This window comes from Schistocerca cancellata, chromosome 5, assembly GCF_023864275.1.
Source record: "Schistocerca cancellata isolate TAMUIC-IGC-003103 chromosome 5, iqSchCanc2.1, whole genome shotgun sequence".
Lineage (NCBI taxonomy): Eukaryota > Metazoa > Arthropoda > Insecta > Orthoptera > Acrididae > Schistocerca > Schistocerca cancellata.
Window position 1 is genome coordinate 359,025,662 of NC_064630.1, and position 21,682 is coordinate 359,047,343.

A 21,682-nucleotide genomic window follows, 5' to 3' on the forward strand; every position below is an offset into this window, starting at 1 on the left:
AATTTACCGTCAACTCTAACTGCTGCCTGACTATCCATGTAAAGACATTTAATTGCTTGCAAAAGTTTGCCTCGTATTCCATAATCTTGTAGAACAGACAATAACTTCCTCCTAGGAACCCGGTCATATGCCTTTTCTAGATCTATAAAGCATAGATACAATTCCCTGTTCCACTCATAACACTTCTCCATTATTTGCCGTAAGCTAAATATCTGGTCCTGACAACCTCTAAGTGGCCTAAACCCATACTGGTTTTCATCCAATTGGTCCTCAACTAATACTCGCACTTTCCTTTCAAATACTCGCACTTTCCTTTCAACAATACCTGAGAAGATTTTACCCACAACGCTGATTAAAGAGATACCTCTGTAGTTGTTACAATCTTTTCTGTTTCCATGTTTAAAGACTGGTGTGATTACTGCTTTTGTCCAGTCTGATGGAACCTGTCCCGACTCCCAGGCCATTTCAATTATCCTGTGTAGCCATTTAAGACCTGACATTCCACTGTATTTGATGAGTTCCGACTTAATTTCATCCACCCCAGCTGCTTTTTGCACTGAAATCTATTGACCATTTTCTCCACTTCCTCAAATGTGATCCTATTTCCATCATCATTCCTAACCCATTCTACCTCGAAATCTGAAACATTACTGATCGCATTTTCACCTACATTGAGCAACTCTTCAAAATATTCCCTCCATCTGCCCAAGGCATCCACAGGATTCACCAGCAGTTTTCCTGACCTGTCCAAAATACTTGTCATTTCCTTCTTACCTCCCTTTCGAAGACTGCTAATTACACTCCAGAATGGTTTTCCAGCAGCTTGACCCATAGTCTCCAACCTGTTTCCAAAGTCTTCCCACGATTTTTTCTTGGATGCTGCAATTATCTGTTTGGCTTTGTTTCTTTCTTCAACATAACTTTCTCTGTCTACCTGGGTTCTGGTATGTAGCCATTTTTGATATGCCTTCTTTTTCCTTTTACAGGCTGCCTTGACTGTATCATTCCACCAAGCTGTTTGCTTCTTCTTACTTTTACACACTACTGTTCCAAGACATTCTTTAGCCACTTCTAGTACTGTGTCCCTGTACCTTGTCCATTCCTTTTCCAATGACTGTAATTGGCTACATTCAAGTAACTGGTACCTTTCTGAGATAGCTGTTATGTACTTGTGCCTGATTTCCTTATCCTGAAGTTTCTCCACTCTTATCCTCCTACATATGGACCTGACCTCCTGCACTTCCGGCCTCACAATCCCAATTTCACTGCAGATTAAATAATGATCAGTGTCATTCACTCAGTATCATATCTCCCATTTCATCTTCATCTACATCCTCTTCCATTTCCATAATATTGTCCTCAAGTACATCGCCCTTGTATAGACCCTCTATATACTCCTTCCACCTTTCTGCTTTCCCTTCTTTGCTTAGAACTGGGTTTCCATCTGAGCTCTTGATGTTCATACAAGTGGTCCTTTTTTCTCCAGAGGTCTCTTTAATTTTCCTGTAGGCAGTATCTATCTTACCCCTAGTGAGATAAGCCTCTACATCCTTACATTTGTCGTCTAGCCATCCCTGCTTAGCCATTTTGCACTTCCTGTCGATCTCATTTTTGAGACGTTTGTATTCCTTTTTGCCTGCTTCATTTACTGCATTTTTATATTTTCTCCTTTCATCAATTAAATTCAATATTTCTTCTGTTACCCAAGGATTTCTACTAGCCCCCGTCTTTTTACCTACTTGATCCTCTGCTGCCTTCACAACTTTATCCCTCAAAGCTACCCATTCTTCTATGATTAAGTTGTGCTCTGTGCAAAATTCTACCAGGCGGCTTCCTCTTTCATTTCTTAGCCCCAATCCATATTCACCTACTACGTTTCCTTCTCTCCCATTTCCTACACTCGAATTCCAGTCACCCATGACTTAAATTTTCGTCTCCCTTCACTATCTGAATAATTTCTTTTATACCATCATACATTTCTTCAATTTCTTCGTCATCTGCAGAGCTAGTTGGCATATAGACTTGTACTACTGTCGTAGGCGTGGGCTTCGTGTCTATCTTGGCCATAACAATGCGTTGGCTGTGCTGTTTGTAGTAGCTTACCCGCATTCCTATTGTTTTATTCATTATTAAACCTGCTCCTGCATTACCCCTATTTGACTTTGTGTTTATAACCCTGTAGTCACCTGACCAGAAGTCTTGTTCCTCCTGCCACCAAACTTCGCTAATTCCCACTATATCTAACTTTAACCTATCCATTTCCCTTTTTAAATTTTCTAACGTATCTGCCCGATTAAGGGATCTGACATTCCACGCTCCGATCCGTAGAACGCCAGTTTTCTTTCTCCTGATAACAACATCCTCTTGAGTAGTCCCCGCCCGAAGATCCGAATGGGGGACTATTTTACCTCCGGAATATTTTACCCAAATACTCTATGTTTGAGATAAAACCGGTACTTACCCAGCGCAAACAAGACGGCCAATGCCTCACATTCGTAAATAGAATATTTAAGCTCGGCACTGGTTAACCGACGAGGCGCATATGCTAATGGTTGCCTTTGACCCTTAAACTCTTGCAGGAAGACTGCCGAAGTTCCCGCATTAGATGCGTTGGTTTGGACAATAAATTTCTTATGAAAATCAGGCACTCCGAGAACCGGAGGATTGGCTATAGCCACATTACTGTGCTCCTGTCGACAATGCTGCAGATATTGAGCTCTGCCTCCATCATGGAAGCAAGATGGTCAGTCTTTACTACTTCAGACAATCACCCAAAACCAGAAATAATCTCTTCTGCTCCAAAGAGAGACACATCATTAGTCCCAATGCAAGCCACCACCTGCAGCTGGCTACACCCTGTGCTCTTCATGGCATACGGTGACCCGTTTCACAACTGGGATAACTCCCTCCAGTATGCACAAAGAGTGCACACTACATTTCTTCCTCTCCTTGGCAGCCATCTCCCTAAGGGCACCCACTAATAGCCTAACACTGGGGCTCCCAACTACCAGCAATCCCACCCTCTGAGAATGTCTGGATCTTGCAGGCCACGAGGCTTCCTCTGAAATAGGACACGTGATCGCATCTGGCTCAGGATCAGCCACAAATAGCGACCGAATCTGGTTTCTCGGACAAACTGGAACCGCCTGCCACCCCTTGAAATGATCTCCAGTGCCTATTAAGCACACAGCCATGCAAGAAATTTATGAATTAAACTACTAAACACACAGGCTAATGACAAGAAATCACTCCTCTTTGAAACTTGTATATATGAGTCAAAAACGCTGTTCTCTCCTCTGGCGCTTCCAGAAAGAGATTTGTGGCCTTACCGAGCTTTAGTAAGTTTTGCATGCTGCAGCATATCCCATGTTAACAGCAGGATATCCCATGTAACAGATCATGAATTCACCATATATGCATACCGTATTTCTTAAAGGAAACTTCAAGAAACTGTAAACTGAAATAAGATTGAGTGATCGGTTGGATCAGCTCCTGTCTTTTTGAACCATTTAGAGGATTCATAACATGGAGACCATTCCACAAGACCACACAGAGTGGTAAAGCCCCATCAGGCTAAAATCAAACACAGGATTGTTCCAACAATAGCATGCCTTACAGGATCACAATCATCAACAACAACTCATAAAGGACTGCCAATATGTTACATTTAATATCCTCACTGTACCTAACTGTCCCTGCAATATCGTGTACATTTCTATAAAAGCAGTCAAAACATCATTTTGAGCACCTGCTTTACTAAACAACATAGTAAATAGTATGTCCTGTATCATGTTTCCTAAGTACAAGAGAACAGTCTTGTCATTGTTCAGCTCACACTGCAAAATGCTTTATCTTGATGAAGTGTATATGAACTACATTACAAAATCATTTTCAATTTGCTTGTAGGTAAGAAACAGAAGTAATTTTGATACAGTGTACCTTCTGCAATACACTGTACAGTGATCTGCTGAGTATATATCTACATGACTGTGAATAAAGCTATGACAACCACTTAACAATTCGTGAGCACTTCCTCCCAAGAAGTCAAATGAAATAAATTACTCAAAAAAAGTTTTGTGTCAGTTGTGTATCTGTGAACAATCCTATTGGAAGAATATCCGCAACTGAGCATTATAGCAGAGACTGAAAACTGAGTGCTCATAGGCAGCACACTGCGCCTAGTATACGCGGCACTCGGGGACCACAGCACAGCTACGACACCTGAGGATGGGCTTATAACAGTCCGAAACCGGTTGTGTGAAAATAAAGTAATTTACAACTGAAGCGGTATTTTCAACCTTTGCTGTGTATCTGTGAAAAGAATGGTGTAAAGAATGTAGTAGAGTGGAGAGATCCAGAATATTAACAGTTCTGAGAGTTAAAAATAATTACAGGAAATATAAAAGGGACACAAAATTGGGATGGCATGTGCATCAGATGCAGATGGAGGCCTCTCATGGCACATATGCATTCAGAGCCATTACTTGTCTGCCCAACCCTCAGCCACCACGAGATTTCCAGAAAGTGTTTAACATGGTGCCCCAATGCATGAAGTACTCGCATATAGAACAGGTTCCCTGGTATGTGAATGGCTTGGAGACTTCTTCAGCAATATAGCCCAGTATTTTGTTCTTGCCCAAGTGTGATAGGACTGCTATTATTATCTACATAAATAAATGGTCTAAAAACAATTGATTTTATTATTGTCTCTATCAACATACCAACGCTTTTGTTTGGTATGTTACAGCATCTTTGTTTTTGGATATATTTTTCCCAAGTGGAATGTTTCCCTCTATCATATAAATAAATGGTCTGACACACAGAGTGAACAGCAGTTTGTGGCATGGCTGGCTGCTGTTGACTCAGTGTACTTTGGGTGACCAAACAACATCAGCCCCTCAATCTAAGAGTGGTGCATCCAGAAGTAGAAATGTCCACCGACATTTTCTGATCTAGTCAGGAGATTCATAACAGTAAAAGTAAGAAGACTAATATCTAATGCACATCTTCTGTACCATCAATAACAAAAGCAATATGAAGGAAATATATGTCAGCAGGTGGGCATCCCCAGCGGCTCTGCATGCAACAGCAAACGTCCCACTGAGAGCTGTCAAAACCCTGATCCATTACAGTGAAGAACACCCACTATTCAATAGTGTGTGACACCTAGACCAGAGTACTGGGTGCAGCACAAAGGAGGCAAACCAGATCTAAAAGCAAATCAAACAGAGTAAAAAAGGGATAAAAGAGTAGCTTGGTCAAGGAGACAGGGTCCGGGAACCCCCTGCCCTAGCATACAACAGGAGACCCCACCATGGCTCAGCTCCAAAGCTAGAATAAAATGTTATCTTGAGAATAAAAATCATTTTCACAGAGAAAACAGAGAACTACATGAACCATCCATGACTCATCCACCAATATTAGAGGCAATGAGTCCGGAAGTCCACACTTAGCGTGACAGGTCAAGAGAAGGCATTCCTCAAAGATACTAGCTACTGTCCATAAGGCTCCACAATCACAATGTTGGGATGGCTCATTGTCCAAAATAAAACTGAGTTAACCTGATAAAAGATGCGGAGATCACATATGACTGAATTCCCTCCAGGAGAAGGAGAAAGAAGAGCACCATTCTGCAGTAGTCTCCTTGATTGTGATGAGTTTATAGGATGGGGCAATAGCCCACCAGATGTCATTTCATTTATAAGTGAGCAGAGATCTTGTACGCAACCACAAATCCTCACCTGGGGACAGCAAAGCAAATAGGGAGTGAATAAGAACTCAAATGGTTGGCCAGTCCATTCCCCAGAGTACACACATGACTTGGGATCCAGAAAAAGACAACTGAGCAGGCAGCACAATGAAGGCCAATGAGAAGAACATGAACAGTGGAGATCAATGGATGGCAAGAACAGCATTGATCAATAGCCAGGAGACTGCTCATTGAGTTAGTACATATTAAAACACATTCAAGGGACATCAGTTTAATAAAATTGAATGCTCTGCCAACAGTTGTTAGCTCTGCTGTAAACACAATGCATGTTCATGTTCACAGCAGTGAATGGTGTCCGGAGACCAAGACCGGGTACCTTCAAATCTGAAGAGGGAAGGTTCCTGCTTTGGCAAAGAGACTGTCCAGAGAACTAGTCCAAAAGGCATCAGCCGACAGACGCACGTCATGATGGTGGACTGGGTTTAACAGTTTCAAAGCTGAAGGAGCTGCCAAACTATAAACCTGGCAACAGTAGTCCAGTTGGGATGAAACCAGCGGCCTGTAAATACAGATAAGAGTAGCAGTAAGGAAGCAAAGACCGTTAAGCTTTCACTGCAGCTAATCTTCAGGTGACAAAAATAGGGCAGCCAAGTCAGCGTTCTATCAAAAAGGAATTCCCAAAAATGGGAATGTACTGCAATGTCTAGCTGCTGGGTACCTAAGTAAAGTTCCGTGCCAGGATGGACTGTAGTACAATGGCAGTAACGCATGATCCACATTTTTGTAGAAGAGAACTAAACACCGTACCAAATGAGAAACTCATTGACATACAAGGAAGGGGGTGACCAGTAGCCCAACGGTAATGAAGAGTGTGACACTCAACACACAGGCCTGTGGGACAGCATTCTCTTGGACCCATGTAGAGCTGAGTTAAGCGTCAACTCTAATCCAGAACAACTGATGGATTAAAAACTGTTGAATAAAAATTGGTAAGGGGCCTCAAAAGCCCCAGCCACCGAGGGGAAGTAAAAAGTGATGACGCCAAGCAGTGTCATACGCCTCATGCAGGTCAAAGAAACTGCAATAAGGTGTCAGCATTTAGAAAAAGCCTGTCAGATTGCTGCTTCCAAACTATGCTGATAGTCAGGTATGGATCATCCCTCCCAGAACCCATGCTGAAAGGTGGACAAAAGGACCCAAGATTCAAGAACCCAGGATAATCTGTTAGCCACCATCATTTCAAGCAGCTTACCTAGAATGTTGGTCAGGCTATCTGGCCGATAACTGTCGAGAGATGTTGGGTTCTTGCCTGGCTTAAGGATTGGGACATTTATCCTATATTGCCATTGCAAGAAGGCACCTGGGAGCCAAATACCACTAGAAACCCTGAGGAGATGTTGCCTTTGGGGAATATTCAGGTGTTGGACCATCTGATTGCGGATTCAATCAGGGCCTGGTACTGTGTTGTGGGAAGAGGCAGAAGCTTGAAGTAGTTCCCAGTCAATGAAGGGTTCATTGATTCACCTTGGTGGGGAGTGAAACATAAGGCGATATCTTAAAATTGTTACTTCGTCAGTAGAAAGGTAGTTAGATTCAAAAGAGATGATGATGGTTTAGTAAAGTGGGTCACAAGGTGGTCTGCAAGAACTGATGAATCGGTACAAAGGCCACCCTGTAGAACAAGACCTTGAACAGCTGATGATCACTGACAGTCCATAAGACAATGGAGTCTGGTTCGCACCTGAGATGAAGAGGCATTCGTCCCCAGGGAGGGGAGTGAGTGCTCCCAGCATTCCTTCTTACAGAATTTGATTAGATAGCAATCAATCATTAGCACAAAGTCACTTACAAGTGGTAAGGTTGGTTATCAGCTCAGAATCCGACTGAGTGAGAGGATATGATGCCTCCAGGGGCACTGGAGGCACATTGTCCCAATTCTTATTCTTCCTCCTATTTTCCTTCATAGCCCTTGGTAGCCTAGATGCGTTCAAGGAGCTATCCACAGTGAGTGGGGGTCCAGATGAAGAGCAGACAGCCCTGGGACACTCAGGCCATGGCTCCTTCAGGCACTGTTTGGTGTCGGGCCTCTGGTCCATGGGTTTGCTGAGAAGTGAGATTCCTGTCTCTGGTAGATGCTGAAGGAGAATGCTTCCCTGGTCAGTTGCAGGAAATGGTACCCAAAGAATGTACTGGAGACGAGGGTGGTGGGAGATCCGGTTTGGGGAAGACAAAGGTAGAGGGCATGGGGTGATGGCTGTGATGGTAGCACGATTGATCATCATATCCACAGGTGGTCAATAGATTTGTATGCCTGGATCTTCTGTTCCTTCTTGAAAACTAGGCAAACTGGCGAATATGGAGGGTGATGTTCCGTGCAGTTGACACACAAAGGCGGATGTTCACTAGGACTACTTTCACAGTATGGTCATCCGCAGTTGCCACATTTTGAGTCCACCATGCAGAGGGATGACTTATGAGCAAAGCATAAGCATCTGAAGCACTTCATAAGGTCATGGGGCATACGGTTTTACATCACATCTATACATAATGACCTTAACTTTCTTCATGAAGACAGTCGCTTCAAAGGCTACGATAAAGGCCCCTGCATATGCATGATTATCCTTGGGTCTTTTTGTACATGTCTGATAAAATGTACACCTCACTGTTGGAGATTAGCTGGAGCTCCTCATCTATATGGAGTGTATGGTTTCATTGCAGTACAGGATCCCCATCAGTTTGACAAGATACCAAGTGTTTCACTCCCAGACATCTGGCTTGTTCATCTTTCCAGGGCACAGGCAGGTGAAGAAACTGCAGGGCCTTGCGCACACCAGCAGAAGGAAGTTTACTTCGTTTCATGTGACAGTATTCTGCCATAGTACTACCCACTTAGGCTTACCTGGTCAGTTAACCGTTGCCTGGAGTCCCCATACCCCAGTCATGACAGGCACATATCCCTTGGCTTGTGTGGGCTGTTGCCAGCTCAAGCCCAACTGTGCAGTCCCTATGTGGTCAGAGAGCTACCATGCAGGTACCTGACGATCCCGCCTCCCCCCACCGCAATGGAGTGGCTATCATGCTAGGTTCTGAGCATAGTATCTTTGTGGGAAGAAAGAGTGCAAAGAGAGAGAGGCACAAAAGATGGAATACATGTTGCACTGGGTGACCTCCCCTGCACAATCTGCACTTCTGCAAAATTTGGAAAAGGAATAGCAAATCAAACCCAACAAGGTGACCGACCATATGACAAGTTGTAGAATGGCGGAACGGAAGAAAATGAGTGTCTCCAGCATGTAGGAGACCATCCAATGGAAAGGCAGAGAGGAATAAAGAATAGAAGAAGGATAGACTTGCAGCACAGAATGGGCCCCATAGTGACCAAGCACATACTCTCAAAAGAGAAGTCATCACCTAGTGGTGGGGGGCAGGTGGGGGAGAGGGGCAGTTTTTTGGAGAGAGCAGAATCCCACCATGCACTGCTCAGATTCCAATTTATTGCAAGTCTCATATGTACCCTTAAATCTGTGCTTGGTGCCCCTTTACCAATAATAACTGTGTGGTCAGTTCCCTGGCTAAGTAGTTAGCTCATTCTCCAGGAAGTCCATATGGCTCAGGAACCAGAGGAAAACAGCTGAGATCATACAGAGGTTAATGGATAATGGCACTATGGTGTCATCAGGATAGCATCCGATAGTTCTGGCAACAATTTCCAGTTGAGTCATGAAGAGCCTACAGGCTTCTGAGGGGGAAAAAAAAAATAAAAATAAAAAAAATAAAAAGGTATTGTTCCTGCATCCTTAGAGCCATCAGTATAAATGATTCATATTCATGGGGACGGAGGAATCTATGTTATAAAACGAGAAGGGTGAGTGTGATGTTTAGGCCCTTGGAACAGGTCTAAGAGGACCTGTGGTATGGGTACACACCAGGGTGTAGCACGTAATGTAACCCAATGTGTACATTCAATAGAGGAAAAAAATTCAATTAGGAATGCCTGCCCTGTGTCAATTCTTCTGGGAGACTGTCAGCATAAACTGCAGGAGTGACCAATATATCCAAGGACTCTGATGAATATAAAGAAAACACCACCATTCAACATCGAGCCACGAAAAATGTCATTATCTTGAGCTTGTAGGAACCTGAGAGATTATCAAGATGACATAAAGTTGAGAATAAAAACCAGTAAAGCACCTTTGAAAACCTGGTGACACAAAATCAACAGGACCATGGGAAGTGGTTGCTGTCACAGAGATTGTCACGCACATGACATTGTATTGGCCATAACAAATATGGAAGAGCAAGTGGTCAATGGCTGAGAATTTGTCTTGAGCTGCACTAAAATGGGTAGATCTCTGAGATAACATAGTCAGTAGACTTCATCTAGATAGTAGTTGTTCTAGACCCTTAACACACTACTTGAGATTCCTCCTCAAGGGATGGCACAAATTGAAATCCCCAAGCAGGTAAAGGATAGAGAGTTTAGGGTGGAGTTTGCTAGATCATTTTAGGATACATTATTTCCCTGTCAGCTGATAGATAGGTGAATTTTATGGAGACTCATCCTAGTGGTCAACTGAACACATATAGCCATCACATGTAACGTTATGTGAAGAGGAACTCAACCACGATGAACATCTCTGTGAACACTGTCTTGGGGCTGGCATAGTTTCTGCAGTAGGGTTAGTAATGTGTAAAAGTAGGATACTGATTGGAAAAAGACCAGTGTTTCTTGTAGGGCTATGCAGCCTGCTGAGCAGAATAACAATAACAGTTGCAGTTGAGAAAAGCATAATTAATGCCCATTACAGTTCCACTGAATGAATGCTCTAGGGTGGATGTGGAGGGACTGGAGTGGTAAGCCACAGCCAAGAGCCACCATTTCTCACTGTTTGGGGTTGTATGATATCTGAACAGGCGTTCCGGACCAGATGCAGAAGGAGTGTCTTGGGTCACAGAAATCAACTGCATATTGTATTTTTTCCCACGTCTTTTGATAGTATCAAGTTCTGCACTTTTTTTATCTGTTACAAGATCAGATATGGAGGAACAACAGGCAGTCATGCGATTCACAGCCTGTGGCTCCTCAGCTGCTGTCTGGTGTTCAGTCATAGACCAGTAGATTTCTCGAAAGGGTGAGCAGCCATGAGGCACCAGAGGAAGATGTGGCTTCTTTGGTTGAAGAAGGGGGGACTGGGATCCCTTGTGTCGATGAAGATGGGGTCAAAAAGCAAGTTGTCTACACGTTAATGAGGAGGGAATTGGGGGGAGAGGGTTGGGGGGGGGGGGGGAGAGGGTAGTACAGTCCCGGTGAGTCAGATGTCTAATATCTGCTCATTTTTACAAATAGGGCACACTGGTGAGTGTGAGGGTTAGACCCTAACACAGAACAGAGGGTGTTCACTTAGTGTCACAGTTATCGCAGGTGGATTTATGAATACACTGGGACACATGGCCAAAGCTAAGGTACTTAAAACACCACACAGGTAATAAAGCTTGACAAAGTAACTGTGGACCAAAATATTTACTTTCTCCTTGAGTGTGGTCCCCACAAATGCTGCTATGATGAGTGCCATGGCTACACGGCTGTCTTTTGTACTTTTCTGAATGTGATGAGCAAAATGTATCCTCCACTGTTCCACGTCCATTCATAATTACTCATCTAGTTCTAGGGCTAAGTAAAATTGGAAAATAATAACCTGAGTCATTATACAGCTTCTGGATGAGGGGAGTGGAGTTACTTTAGCTGGAACACCACAGAGAGGTAAAAGAAAGTGAGATTTGTGACTGAGCAGGATCTGTTGCCTTAATCAGGAAAAAGCCACTATTTTCCAATGTGCCACTCCCCAAATGCCTTCTCAAGCTGTTCTGTGAAGAAGTGGGGTTCAGTTGTTAAGAAGGTATGACTATCTATTCTGGTACAAACCAGGTATTGCAGGAAATATTGTTCTCCATTTCAACAAAGCTATCCCATTTCTCTCAGAGTGTCCAAGGGCAGAATTTTTATTAATGTACCTGTTTGAGGAGAATGTTTAGGTCTCATGGCCATCACTTGGGGACAGTTTAATCCATTTCATGGTGGTTATCTGCCTTAGTGCCACACAATGTGACTGAGGAATCTGTCCATGGGTGCTATCCAGCACCAAGAGCCACTTGGTGTTATGGATGTTGCTAGTGGTGCTGGTGCCCTGAAGAAGATAATCACATACTCCATGGCTCATGTTAACGTGTCAGGATTGGCCAGGAGGGGAAAGCAGCAGGCACCCGTTGAGGTGAAAAATCAAACATATTTTAAATGCATGACTGTTTAATGCCATAAAATCGAAGACGCGCAGTTTGGTAGTGTTACCTCATCAGCAACATGTGATTTTAGCTGCTGATGGTTCAACATGTGACTTTCAAAGTGGTTATGTCCAGTTTTGGGCAACATGACTGAGACGCTGCAACTAGCTGCCAGGCAAAAGGCATTGACAAACATCAAGTGAAAAATAAAAATCAAATTTTTATACTAATCCGTTCAGTAACGGCCCCCACTGTACACTTATGTGGAGAGGTGACAGCTCAGACCCCAGTAATCATTCCTTGCTCTGCCAGTGAGTTACAGCTGTGCAGCTACACAGTGACTCCCCTCCCCTCCCCTTTCCACAGTGGCCTGGCTGCCATGATAGAACAAGTGACTCACCAACAGCTAGGTGCCAGCATGGGGGCTCACACAGGTAGGTACCAGCTTGCCGTAATGGGTGCTCTTCTCTGCACACCTGACACTTTGGAAGAATTTGGAAGAAAATGGAGGTCCAATAATGATTGGGACCATGAATAAGTTACAGAAAAGTGTGAAAGAGAAAAAAGGAAACAGGAATTAATCAAAGATGGACCTGGGTAGAAGCGAGTTTGACATCGAAGAAACTGGTAATTAAAATGCAGGTGAGAGATTAGGATAAGTAGAAGCAAGAACTGTAGTACAGAAAAAGTGGTAGTACTGCAGTGGCTCAGGACCCCATGCTCGTCATGTGTGGACTCCTGAAAGATCTCTGAAGCACTTTTCAAAACGGTGTATCTTTAAACATCTGTGATATTAAAATCCTCTGCTTGGTAACATTCAATACCACATTGTTGCACATCAGTGTTGCTGCACATGCTTGGCTCCTCCTTGGCATGTTGACCACAAGATGGTAGACACATTATTGTTCAAGCCTGTCCCATTCTCCAACAACAACCCTCCTGAGGTTGTCATCCATAAGAGGAGAGTCCTTGTGATGACACATTACAAGTTTCAATTGATCTCAAGCATGCTCAGATTCATATCAGTAGATACCACAGGTAACTCGATTCATTTGATTCCTAAATCCGGATGAAGGCTTTTTATAAGCTGGGCGCAGTGTGCTCTTGCATTATCTTGAAAGATGAACCCACTGCTACAATGCTGGATAAAGAATTCCGTTGCTGCAAAACCCTCTGATTACCCTGAAAAGTGATGAGAAATATCACACCTAAGAACATGATACCGGACAAAAACAATACTATCCACCTCCCTCCTAAACCCACCAGACCGTGTTCCTTGCTGCTTTTACACTCGTCTACAGTGGGCATTAAGTACCAGAGAAGAGCTGCAATGATCCATGAAGACAACCTGATATCACTGATCTATACACCATTCCAGGTTATCCACAGGCAATATTTTTCACATACTATGGTGATGGTAATGTTGCTTGTAACGGATACCTCGAGAATAAACTGACTTACTGCAGCTAGTTGCATATGGTATGAGTTGATGCTGCATATACAGTTGACGCTAAATGGGTAACACACAATTCTGTTGTATTCTCCTCAGGGTATCTCTGCACTACAATCTGTAAACAGATCATCAGCTGATCTTCTTGAAACACTGCAATGCATATCTTCAATGTTTGCATCTAATGGAGTCAGTTGAATGTTCAAATTATATCCCTTGGTGTACTCACATTCAGCTGATAACTTCAGATGCTGATAATCCTTCTTGCAGTAAAATGACAGTTCATGCATGGCATAATTTGAAATGACCCCCTCCAGTACATTGACAAGCTACACAGTGAATTGTCCCATTCACAATAAAAGACCCATCATACACTGAATTGCATTGAGGATGGAGATTACCTTTTACCTCAGTACATGGTGAAAAGAGTATTGTGAAGGTGACCAACAGGCAATTGTGCTGATAATTTTACAAGTTACAACATTATATGGACAATTAAGCTACAGTTTATTAATTTTTCCATACAGTCATAGTAAGGTAAACAAAAACATCATTAGTAGAAGTTTATATGCTTTTTATTCTGAACTGGCAATACTGGTACTGCTCGTCTGACAAAGCCTGGAGCACGAATATCGAAAAGTTCATATTACCGTTACGTGAAAACACATGCCTTTCCCTAAGAGCCAATCACCAGGTGTTGCACTGTTTGTGCAGACTACTCAACGATGAAAAGAACAAGCTGCTTTCCTAAATGATTCACAAGTACACAACTTGACACTCCTACAGATGATCATGTGAAACATGCTGTGCATTCAAATAGCAGCTAGTAGTATAAGGCACCAAGATGATACACACTTTTGCTGACCAACCACACGAGTAGTTGCTTCCCTCTACTTAGATTTCCTAAAAGCATTCAAAACTTTACTGCACTGTCAACTGACAAACAAGAAATGGTCATACAATAATCTCACAAATATGTTTGGCCTGCAAAATTTGAGTGAAGCAATATACTAATGCTACAATGGATTGTAACATTAAAAAGAAATGAAAGTATGGTAATGTCAGGTCTGCTTGAAGAAAGCATAACAGAACTGCTAATGTTCTCATTACATATAAATGATTTAACAGATATGGTCACATGCATCCTCTCATTGCGCTTGTAGGCAACACTGGTTGTCTACAGGCAAGTATGAGCTGGATGACCAAAGGAACTGTAAAATACTTTGAACAATATTTCCACACGGCCATTCCCTTTAAATATGGATAAATGGAAGATAGTGTCCACAACAAAGAGAAAGATCCCAATAGTAATTGATGACATGGCCACTGTAAAATCTCTGGTGAATGCTGTACTGTGTTAAATATGTAGCTATAGTACATACGGTGGTGCACCTGTGAACAAAACCACTTATGACATGGTTTTGTAACAGATTTTAAATTACTACCAAGCACTTGAGTTCTTATCAAGTAGGCATGACAAGGGACATTGAACAAATTCATTGATATGCAGGTAGTGACTTAACACAACACACAGTTCATACTAAAGTATAACAAAGATGTTGTGAGAACTTTAACGGGTATCTCTAGAACTAAGGCACAATGGTTATCGTGAAAGCCTGTAGGGTTAATTTTGACAATTGGTATTAGAGGAAGACTTTGGAATACTTCATTTCATTCCTTCAAATTTCTTCCACCGGTATCATGAGAATATGGCATGTACCAAGGTGCACATAAAATCATTTCCTCACTCTACTGGTGAAAGGAATAGGAAATTGAGAGGCTAATATTGGAATTATTTACTTTCCACAATGCACTGTGCAATGGATTGCAGAGTATATACACTGTCCAGTCACATTAATGTGACAATCTGTCAAACCTTTTGCAGTGCGAACCACTGCGAGACATGGAAGAAGGGAGGCAATGAGGTCCTGGAAAGTACTGACAGAGATGTGAAGCCATACTGACTCCAGTGTTGTGGCCAGCTGCACTAGGTCTCTTGGCTGAGAACCCATGGCGTGAACAGCCTGATCAATATGGTCCCATAGAGTCTTGATTAGGTTTAAATACCGGGCGTTTGGTGGTACGGGAAGTACAGTAAACACAAATGGCTCTGAGCACTATGCGACTTAACTTCTGAGGTCATCAGTCGCCTAGAACTTAGAACTAATTAAACCTAACTAACCTAAGGACATCACACACATCCATGCCCGAGACAGGATTCGAACCTGCGACCGTAGCGGTCACTCAGCTCCAGACTGTAGCGCCTAGAACTGCACGGCCACTCCGGCCGGCCAGTAAACACATCCTAGTGCTCTTCAAACTGTGCACATTTACTGCAAGCTGTGCGGCATGATGCTTTGTCCTGCTGGTAGATGCCACTGTGCTGAGCATAAACAAACTGCATGTAGGGGTGGATATGGTCCCCAAAGATAGATGCATACATGTGATGATCTACTATGCCTTCCAGAATGGCAAGATCACACAGGTAATGCCACAAAAACATTCCCCACACCAGAATGTTCCCTACTCCAGCCTGGATCCATCTGATGATTGTTGCAAGGTGTTTGCTTTGAGAGGTTTCAGGCCGATGGAGCATAAAATGTGATTCATCTGGAAAGGCTACCTGTCACCATTCAGTGGACATCCAGTTATGGTATTGGTGTGCAAATTCCAGCCTGCATCACCAATGAACAGCAGTCAGAATGGGTGTATGAACCAGGCACCTACTGCGGAGGCCCATATGCAGCAATATTTGCTGAACGGTCATTGAGGAGACACTGTTGGTAGCTCCTTGGTTCATCTGGAAGGTCAGTTGCTCAACAGTTCCACGTCTGTTCACCCATACACATATCTGCAGCTGTTGTTCACCCGTAATCCATGGCCCATGGTTCATCACAACCCGGTTCTGGATACACCATTTTGCCATGCACGGTATATTTCAACCATGATTGCATTCAAACAGTTTACAAACTTAGCTGTTTTGGAAATGCTTCCACACTTGTCCAATGATCATGCCATTTTGGACCTCGGATAAATTACTTCTTTTCTGCATTACAACGATTACACTGTTTTCACATCCCCAAGACATGCCTTAGAAAAACTCCTATACTCTATTGCTGTCACCTGCTCTCTGTGATTGGTTATAGTATGATTATGTCGGACATAGGCAGTGGTCACGTAAATGTGAATGTATGTACATGTAGACACAGTCAACCAACGCCTACCCAAGACTAAAATTTCGTTATTCTTTGGCTCTGTCAACTACAGTATTGTGGTAATATGGAATAATTCTAAAGCTAAAAGTCTAAAACCAGCATTTCAAGAACCTGAAACCACAACATGTTGCATGAAGCATGCCATTTGAGGAGCCACCTTACGAGAGTGAAGATTCTTGAACTTGTGGTCTCATGTTGGCACTACTGTCCTTTAAATGTCACACCACAGGCACATCAGACAGATGATTTCCCAGTCCTTATCTGAGCAGGTCACCAATCTGCTTGTTGTGAATAATTAGATTCTGAATTTAGCCATGTTTCTGGGATTAGACACTAGCATTCTCACTGTGGTTGGTTTACTTGTCATTAGTTGCCTTAAAAGTCTTATGCTAGCCTATTTCACCTCTCATGCCCTGCGTAACTAGTTCTGCTCGAGGAGCAAAATTGGCCTTCTAGTGATGTGTACCGCATTCTTGCACCAGGTCCACAGTCTGCTCACAACAGAATATGTAAATGAATAATATGTTGGTTAGGATGAGCAGCAGTCTGTGACGGTTTGCTGATGGTGCTGTAGTGTACTGGACAGTGTTGTACTTGACCAACTGTAGGAAGATACAACATGACTGGGGTGGAATTTGGTGTGATGAATGGTAACTTGCTCTAAATGTGAAAAATGTAACAGTACTCAGTAAGTTTAGAGAACAAATATTTGCAACAGAATGAAGAATGATCCTGCTACTACCAACAATCATACATCTCAGCTAAGAATCACAAAGACAAGTCTTTCCCCTGACTCCATATGTGAGTGGAAAAGAAAAGGGACTGACTGGCAATGGTACAAGGTACCCCCTGCCATGCACCATACAGTGACTTGTGGAATATGTACGTCAATGGAGGTCTTACCTCCAACCTTGGAAGGACCTGTGTCATGCTAATAACAGTCTGAGTCAATTAAAGGATGGCATCATTACCATCATCACATCTTCGTCAAGTGAGCAACTGTGATGCCTGAGCTCCAGAAAGTATCTTTTCTCATTCCTTAGGCCTATGTGTACATCTTACAGTAATGTACCTGCTACTAACTTTTGGGATAAATCTGAGTTCTTTCTGTTTCCAGGGCTGAATTAAGAGTGGCACTACTGATGTCTACTGTCTTCGAGCTTGAAAAACTCAAACCTTGTTGGATAATGTCAGCTGCATAAAGCTAGACTGAAAGGTAACAGTACGGCCACGCTATACATATGCATAAATGAGAACAGAGAAACTCCACCAAAAGGGGACACCTATTTGTTTTTATCAAATTGTTCTTGGTACTGTCTAAATTTTTGCAGGTGTGTTTTAATACTAACCTACCAAATATGAAAATAGGTGAGCACAGACATTGTAATAAGATCATACTTTATCTGACTCCTCTTGTTACTATGATACAGATCCCTCTGAGGTACGATGTAAGACATCCAATTCTATGTTTATGTCTGAGAACATATTTGTTTAAGCAAGTATAAACCCGTGTTGTGGATAAATTGAAGAATATGATACAACCTACAAGCTTTGACCAATGAGGCTATCAACCGGAATGGCAACTATGAAATCACGCAACCACAAAGATTTTAACTATCACTATATATCCATCCCAGAAGGAATATGAGCCTATTGGCTGGCAATATCTTGTTATTGAGGCCTACCAAGTTAATAAAAACCATAGCAACTGTCACCATGGGGATAAATATAGTCGGGTCAACAGAAACATCCGATCTCACGCGTCGGCTTTGACCCGTGACGTAAGCGTGTTGTGGTGTGTGACGTCATTACGGCGCGGAGTTTGGTTTGTGATTGTGGCGTGTTTGTAGATGTCGTGTTGTTGTTTGTTGTGCCCTCTGGTGGTGTGTTCATGGTTTTCGTTTGTTTGGTGTGTTGGGGTCAGTTTGCTGTTGCTCAGTGGTGAGTGCTGCGTGCGTGGTTTTGGAGCGGAATTTGTATTAGTGAGTTAACGGTTTTGTGTGATGGTTAATGTAATGATGATTGCTGTACGTCGGGTGAGTTTGTTATTAAGTGTATTCGGTTGTGGTTTTTTGTGGTAAGTTCCCTTTTTTTTGTTTTTGGCGTATGTGTTGTGTATTGGGTATAGGGAAGTGTTTCAGTGAGATTTGTGGCTGTGAAGGTTGGTATTGGTATTCATATTGGGAGATGTGTTTGAGTTCATAGGTCATGGGTAGTGGTCGATCCTAAGTTATGGGATTGGTAGCTGCTGTTGAGCTATATAGTTGGAGGGAAGTGTTCAATCTCAATGTTTGGTGGAGTATGTTGATTTTTGTAATGGGAGATGGAATCGGGAGTTGCTGTTGAGCTATATAGGTCAAGGGAAGTGTTTGATCCCAATTTATGGGATCGGGAGCTACTGTAGATCAATATAGGTCAAGGGAAGTGTCTGATTCCGGATAAGAATGCGTTTTGTGGTATTTGGTGAGTTTTGTGATGTCGATTTTTTTCGTCGTTTTGCGTGGTTTTGTATGGCGATCGGTGGCTAAATTTGTGTATTTAGTTTCTCCCCACCCAAAAACCCCCAATTTCCCACGCTTGTCCCGTTAGAGTCATTAGGCTTTTTGTGAAACCTGTGTGTGTGTTGTTTTTCTATGTATTTTCGTGTTTATGATACGTATGCAATGTTTTTATATCCGCCATATTGGAATTGTCGTTTATGGTCGTTTCCGCCATATTTGTGACGTAATGGGTCAAAGCCGACGGGTAGGATCGGACGCTTCTGTATTTCCATATAGTCACTCTACAAAAAAGATTGTCATGATATATATTGCAACTCCCAACTAATCTGTCACTTTCTAATCTAATCTATACCTCAGTCTATGGATCAGATCATCAGCACAACCATTGTCTGAAAAAAGTATTTTTTTTTATTTATTATTTTTTGAAATGCATTCACTGGTTATGGCTTCTCGCAACCTAATTACCAGTGCCCAACTTAATCTAGATCTTGGTCTATGTTACCGAGTGGTAAATCAAAACATTATTCATTTTCCAAAAACACCTTCCTTCTTGTGGCCCACTTGTTGGCTTCACCAACTCTCAATGAATCTGGCACTCTCCAAAACACCTATACCTCAGGCATAGGAACACATTAGTCTTCTGTCGCCACAGCCTCTATTTAGCGTCGACAGTGAAATTACTGGTCAAAAGAGATGACTGTATTGCAATATTCAATATAACCCGTGTAATTTTACTCTGATGTATGCTATACTATAATGAATTTCCTTGCGCCTCAGTTTTAACAGGAATATATTGAAACAGTGTTACTCATTTTTTAATTTTTAATGTTATCCTACACAAATTTGGAAGTCACTTTGGTTACCATTGAGTTGTCAGTCTTTATCAACATGCACAACTGTTTCTTTGCAGTAACTGATGGTGTAAGACTATCAAAATGACATATTTCCATTTTAGTTCTCATTGTTTTAAATACCTTTTACATTCTACAACTCATCACTTGGTGTTTAAATTTATAATAATGGAAATCCTAAAAATCATATTGGGGGGGGGGGGGGGGGGGGGGGAGCATATGAAGTAAATGAATATAAAGTTGCCTAATCCAGGTGTCTGGATAGAGCAAAATGGCAAACTTTTGTGGTGGAAAATATCACATGAAGCGGTAATATCAAATTTCTAATGCATTATGATGAGAAATCACAATCTGAGAGCAGCTTTTTTTATGTTAGTGGCTTTATCTAAATTACATAAATTTTAAAACAGCCATGTTTCAGTTACTGACAAGGAATTGGCAACATTTAAAATGATTAGCTCTACCGATTTTCGAACAGCAGACCTTCTACTGACTTGAAATCTATCTCCGCAGAACAATTCAACAGCAAATTTCAAAGATTTAGTTTAAAATTATTCTGTACTACCGATACCGAATTAAATCTCTTAGACCTGCAGTTGGGGACATGCACTGAAAGTGATTACCGATTGTTACATCTTATAGCACTAACATGAAGTAAAAATTATGTTCATCACAGTAGGCTTATTAATTGTGATCCGACAGCTAGAATGTATCTTGTCTACAGAAACAACCAACCGACTTTATTTTCAATCATAGGCTTACTACAGTAGCACCATCTCTATGCATCTGTAGGAACTTTTTCCCTTCCATTATCTTTCTACTTGGGTTTTGATTAATTGTGTTGGATGGGCACATACTATATACCATACCTCACCCTTGTGCTCAGAAAAAGGGTGATTTCTTTTAAGAACACCTTTCTTTTCTGCTATAATATTGTGAGCCTGTTTGTACAGTGAGCAAAATTTATGTTCAATGTAATTGGCAACATGTTTGGTTGCAATTTTATGGAGGAATGTGACACTAGTTATTAAACATATTACTATGAAAATTTATGAACAGTTCATTAAAAACAATCGTAACAGTTTTCAATAGGCTAATAAGTCTGTGTTTCCTGATACCGAAGGAAATAGAATTATTAAACAAAGAAGTTCATTTCATCTTGCTTTTGTGTCAGTATCTCAATAAACGGATAAACTAAGTCATTCGCCATATCACTTTAATAAAATAAACTATGAAACATTATATTCTAATTTAATGTCAGCGATACGCGTTATCATCAACAACAGTAGTGTGCACACTATTTCATGTACAACAATAACAAGAGCAAACAGTTGTCCTCAAAGTCACTGACGACTAAATCACGTGAACATGAATCTTGTTTGTGAATTCAATGTAAAAATCAAGCTGGAATTACGAAACGCATTGTGGCAAAAATTACCTGTTTCAGTTTAGGACCAAATGAAGTAGGTTCTGGGCTTGATTTTAGGTCAAAACTCATCATCGGTAGGCGTGGCACAGCCTCCATTTCGAAATATTTCACCGGTATCAGTCTTCTTAACAATCACAACAAATTCATACTACTACTCAAAACTCGTAATGTCAACCTTACTTCTTGAACTCCACTGCAGATTGCGCACTCTCCACCGTTTCGTTAATGTTTTCACGGAGGGCGACGT

The 21,682-nt window shown here is 42.0% G+C and overlaps 1 protein-coding gene across 3 annotated transcripts in view; it reads right to left on the bottom strand.

The window, feature by feature from the left end:
* The window catches only part of LOC126188035 (tyrosine-protein phosphatase non-receptor type 23-like), a 185,776-nt gene extending 164,113 nt beyond the window's left edge, over positions 1 to 21,663 (bottom strand). For all 3 annotated transcript variants that reach the window (XM_049929461.1, XM_049929460.1, XM_049929462.1), the window contains exon 1: positions 21,445 to 21,663. In XM_049929461.1, the coding sequence (XP_049785418.1) occupies positions 21,445 to 21,531 (87 nt within the window). In that variant the 5' untranslated portion in view covers positions 21,532 to 21,663. The remainder of the gene's footprint in view (positions 1 to 21,444) is intronic.
* Between the last annotated feature and the right edge of the window lie 19 nt (positions 21,664 to 21,682).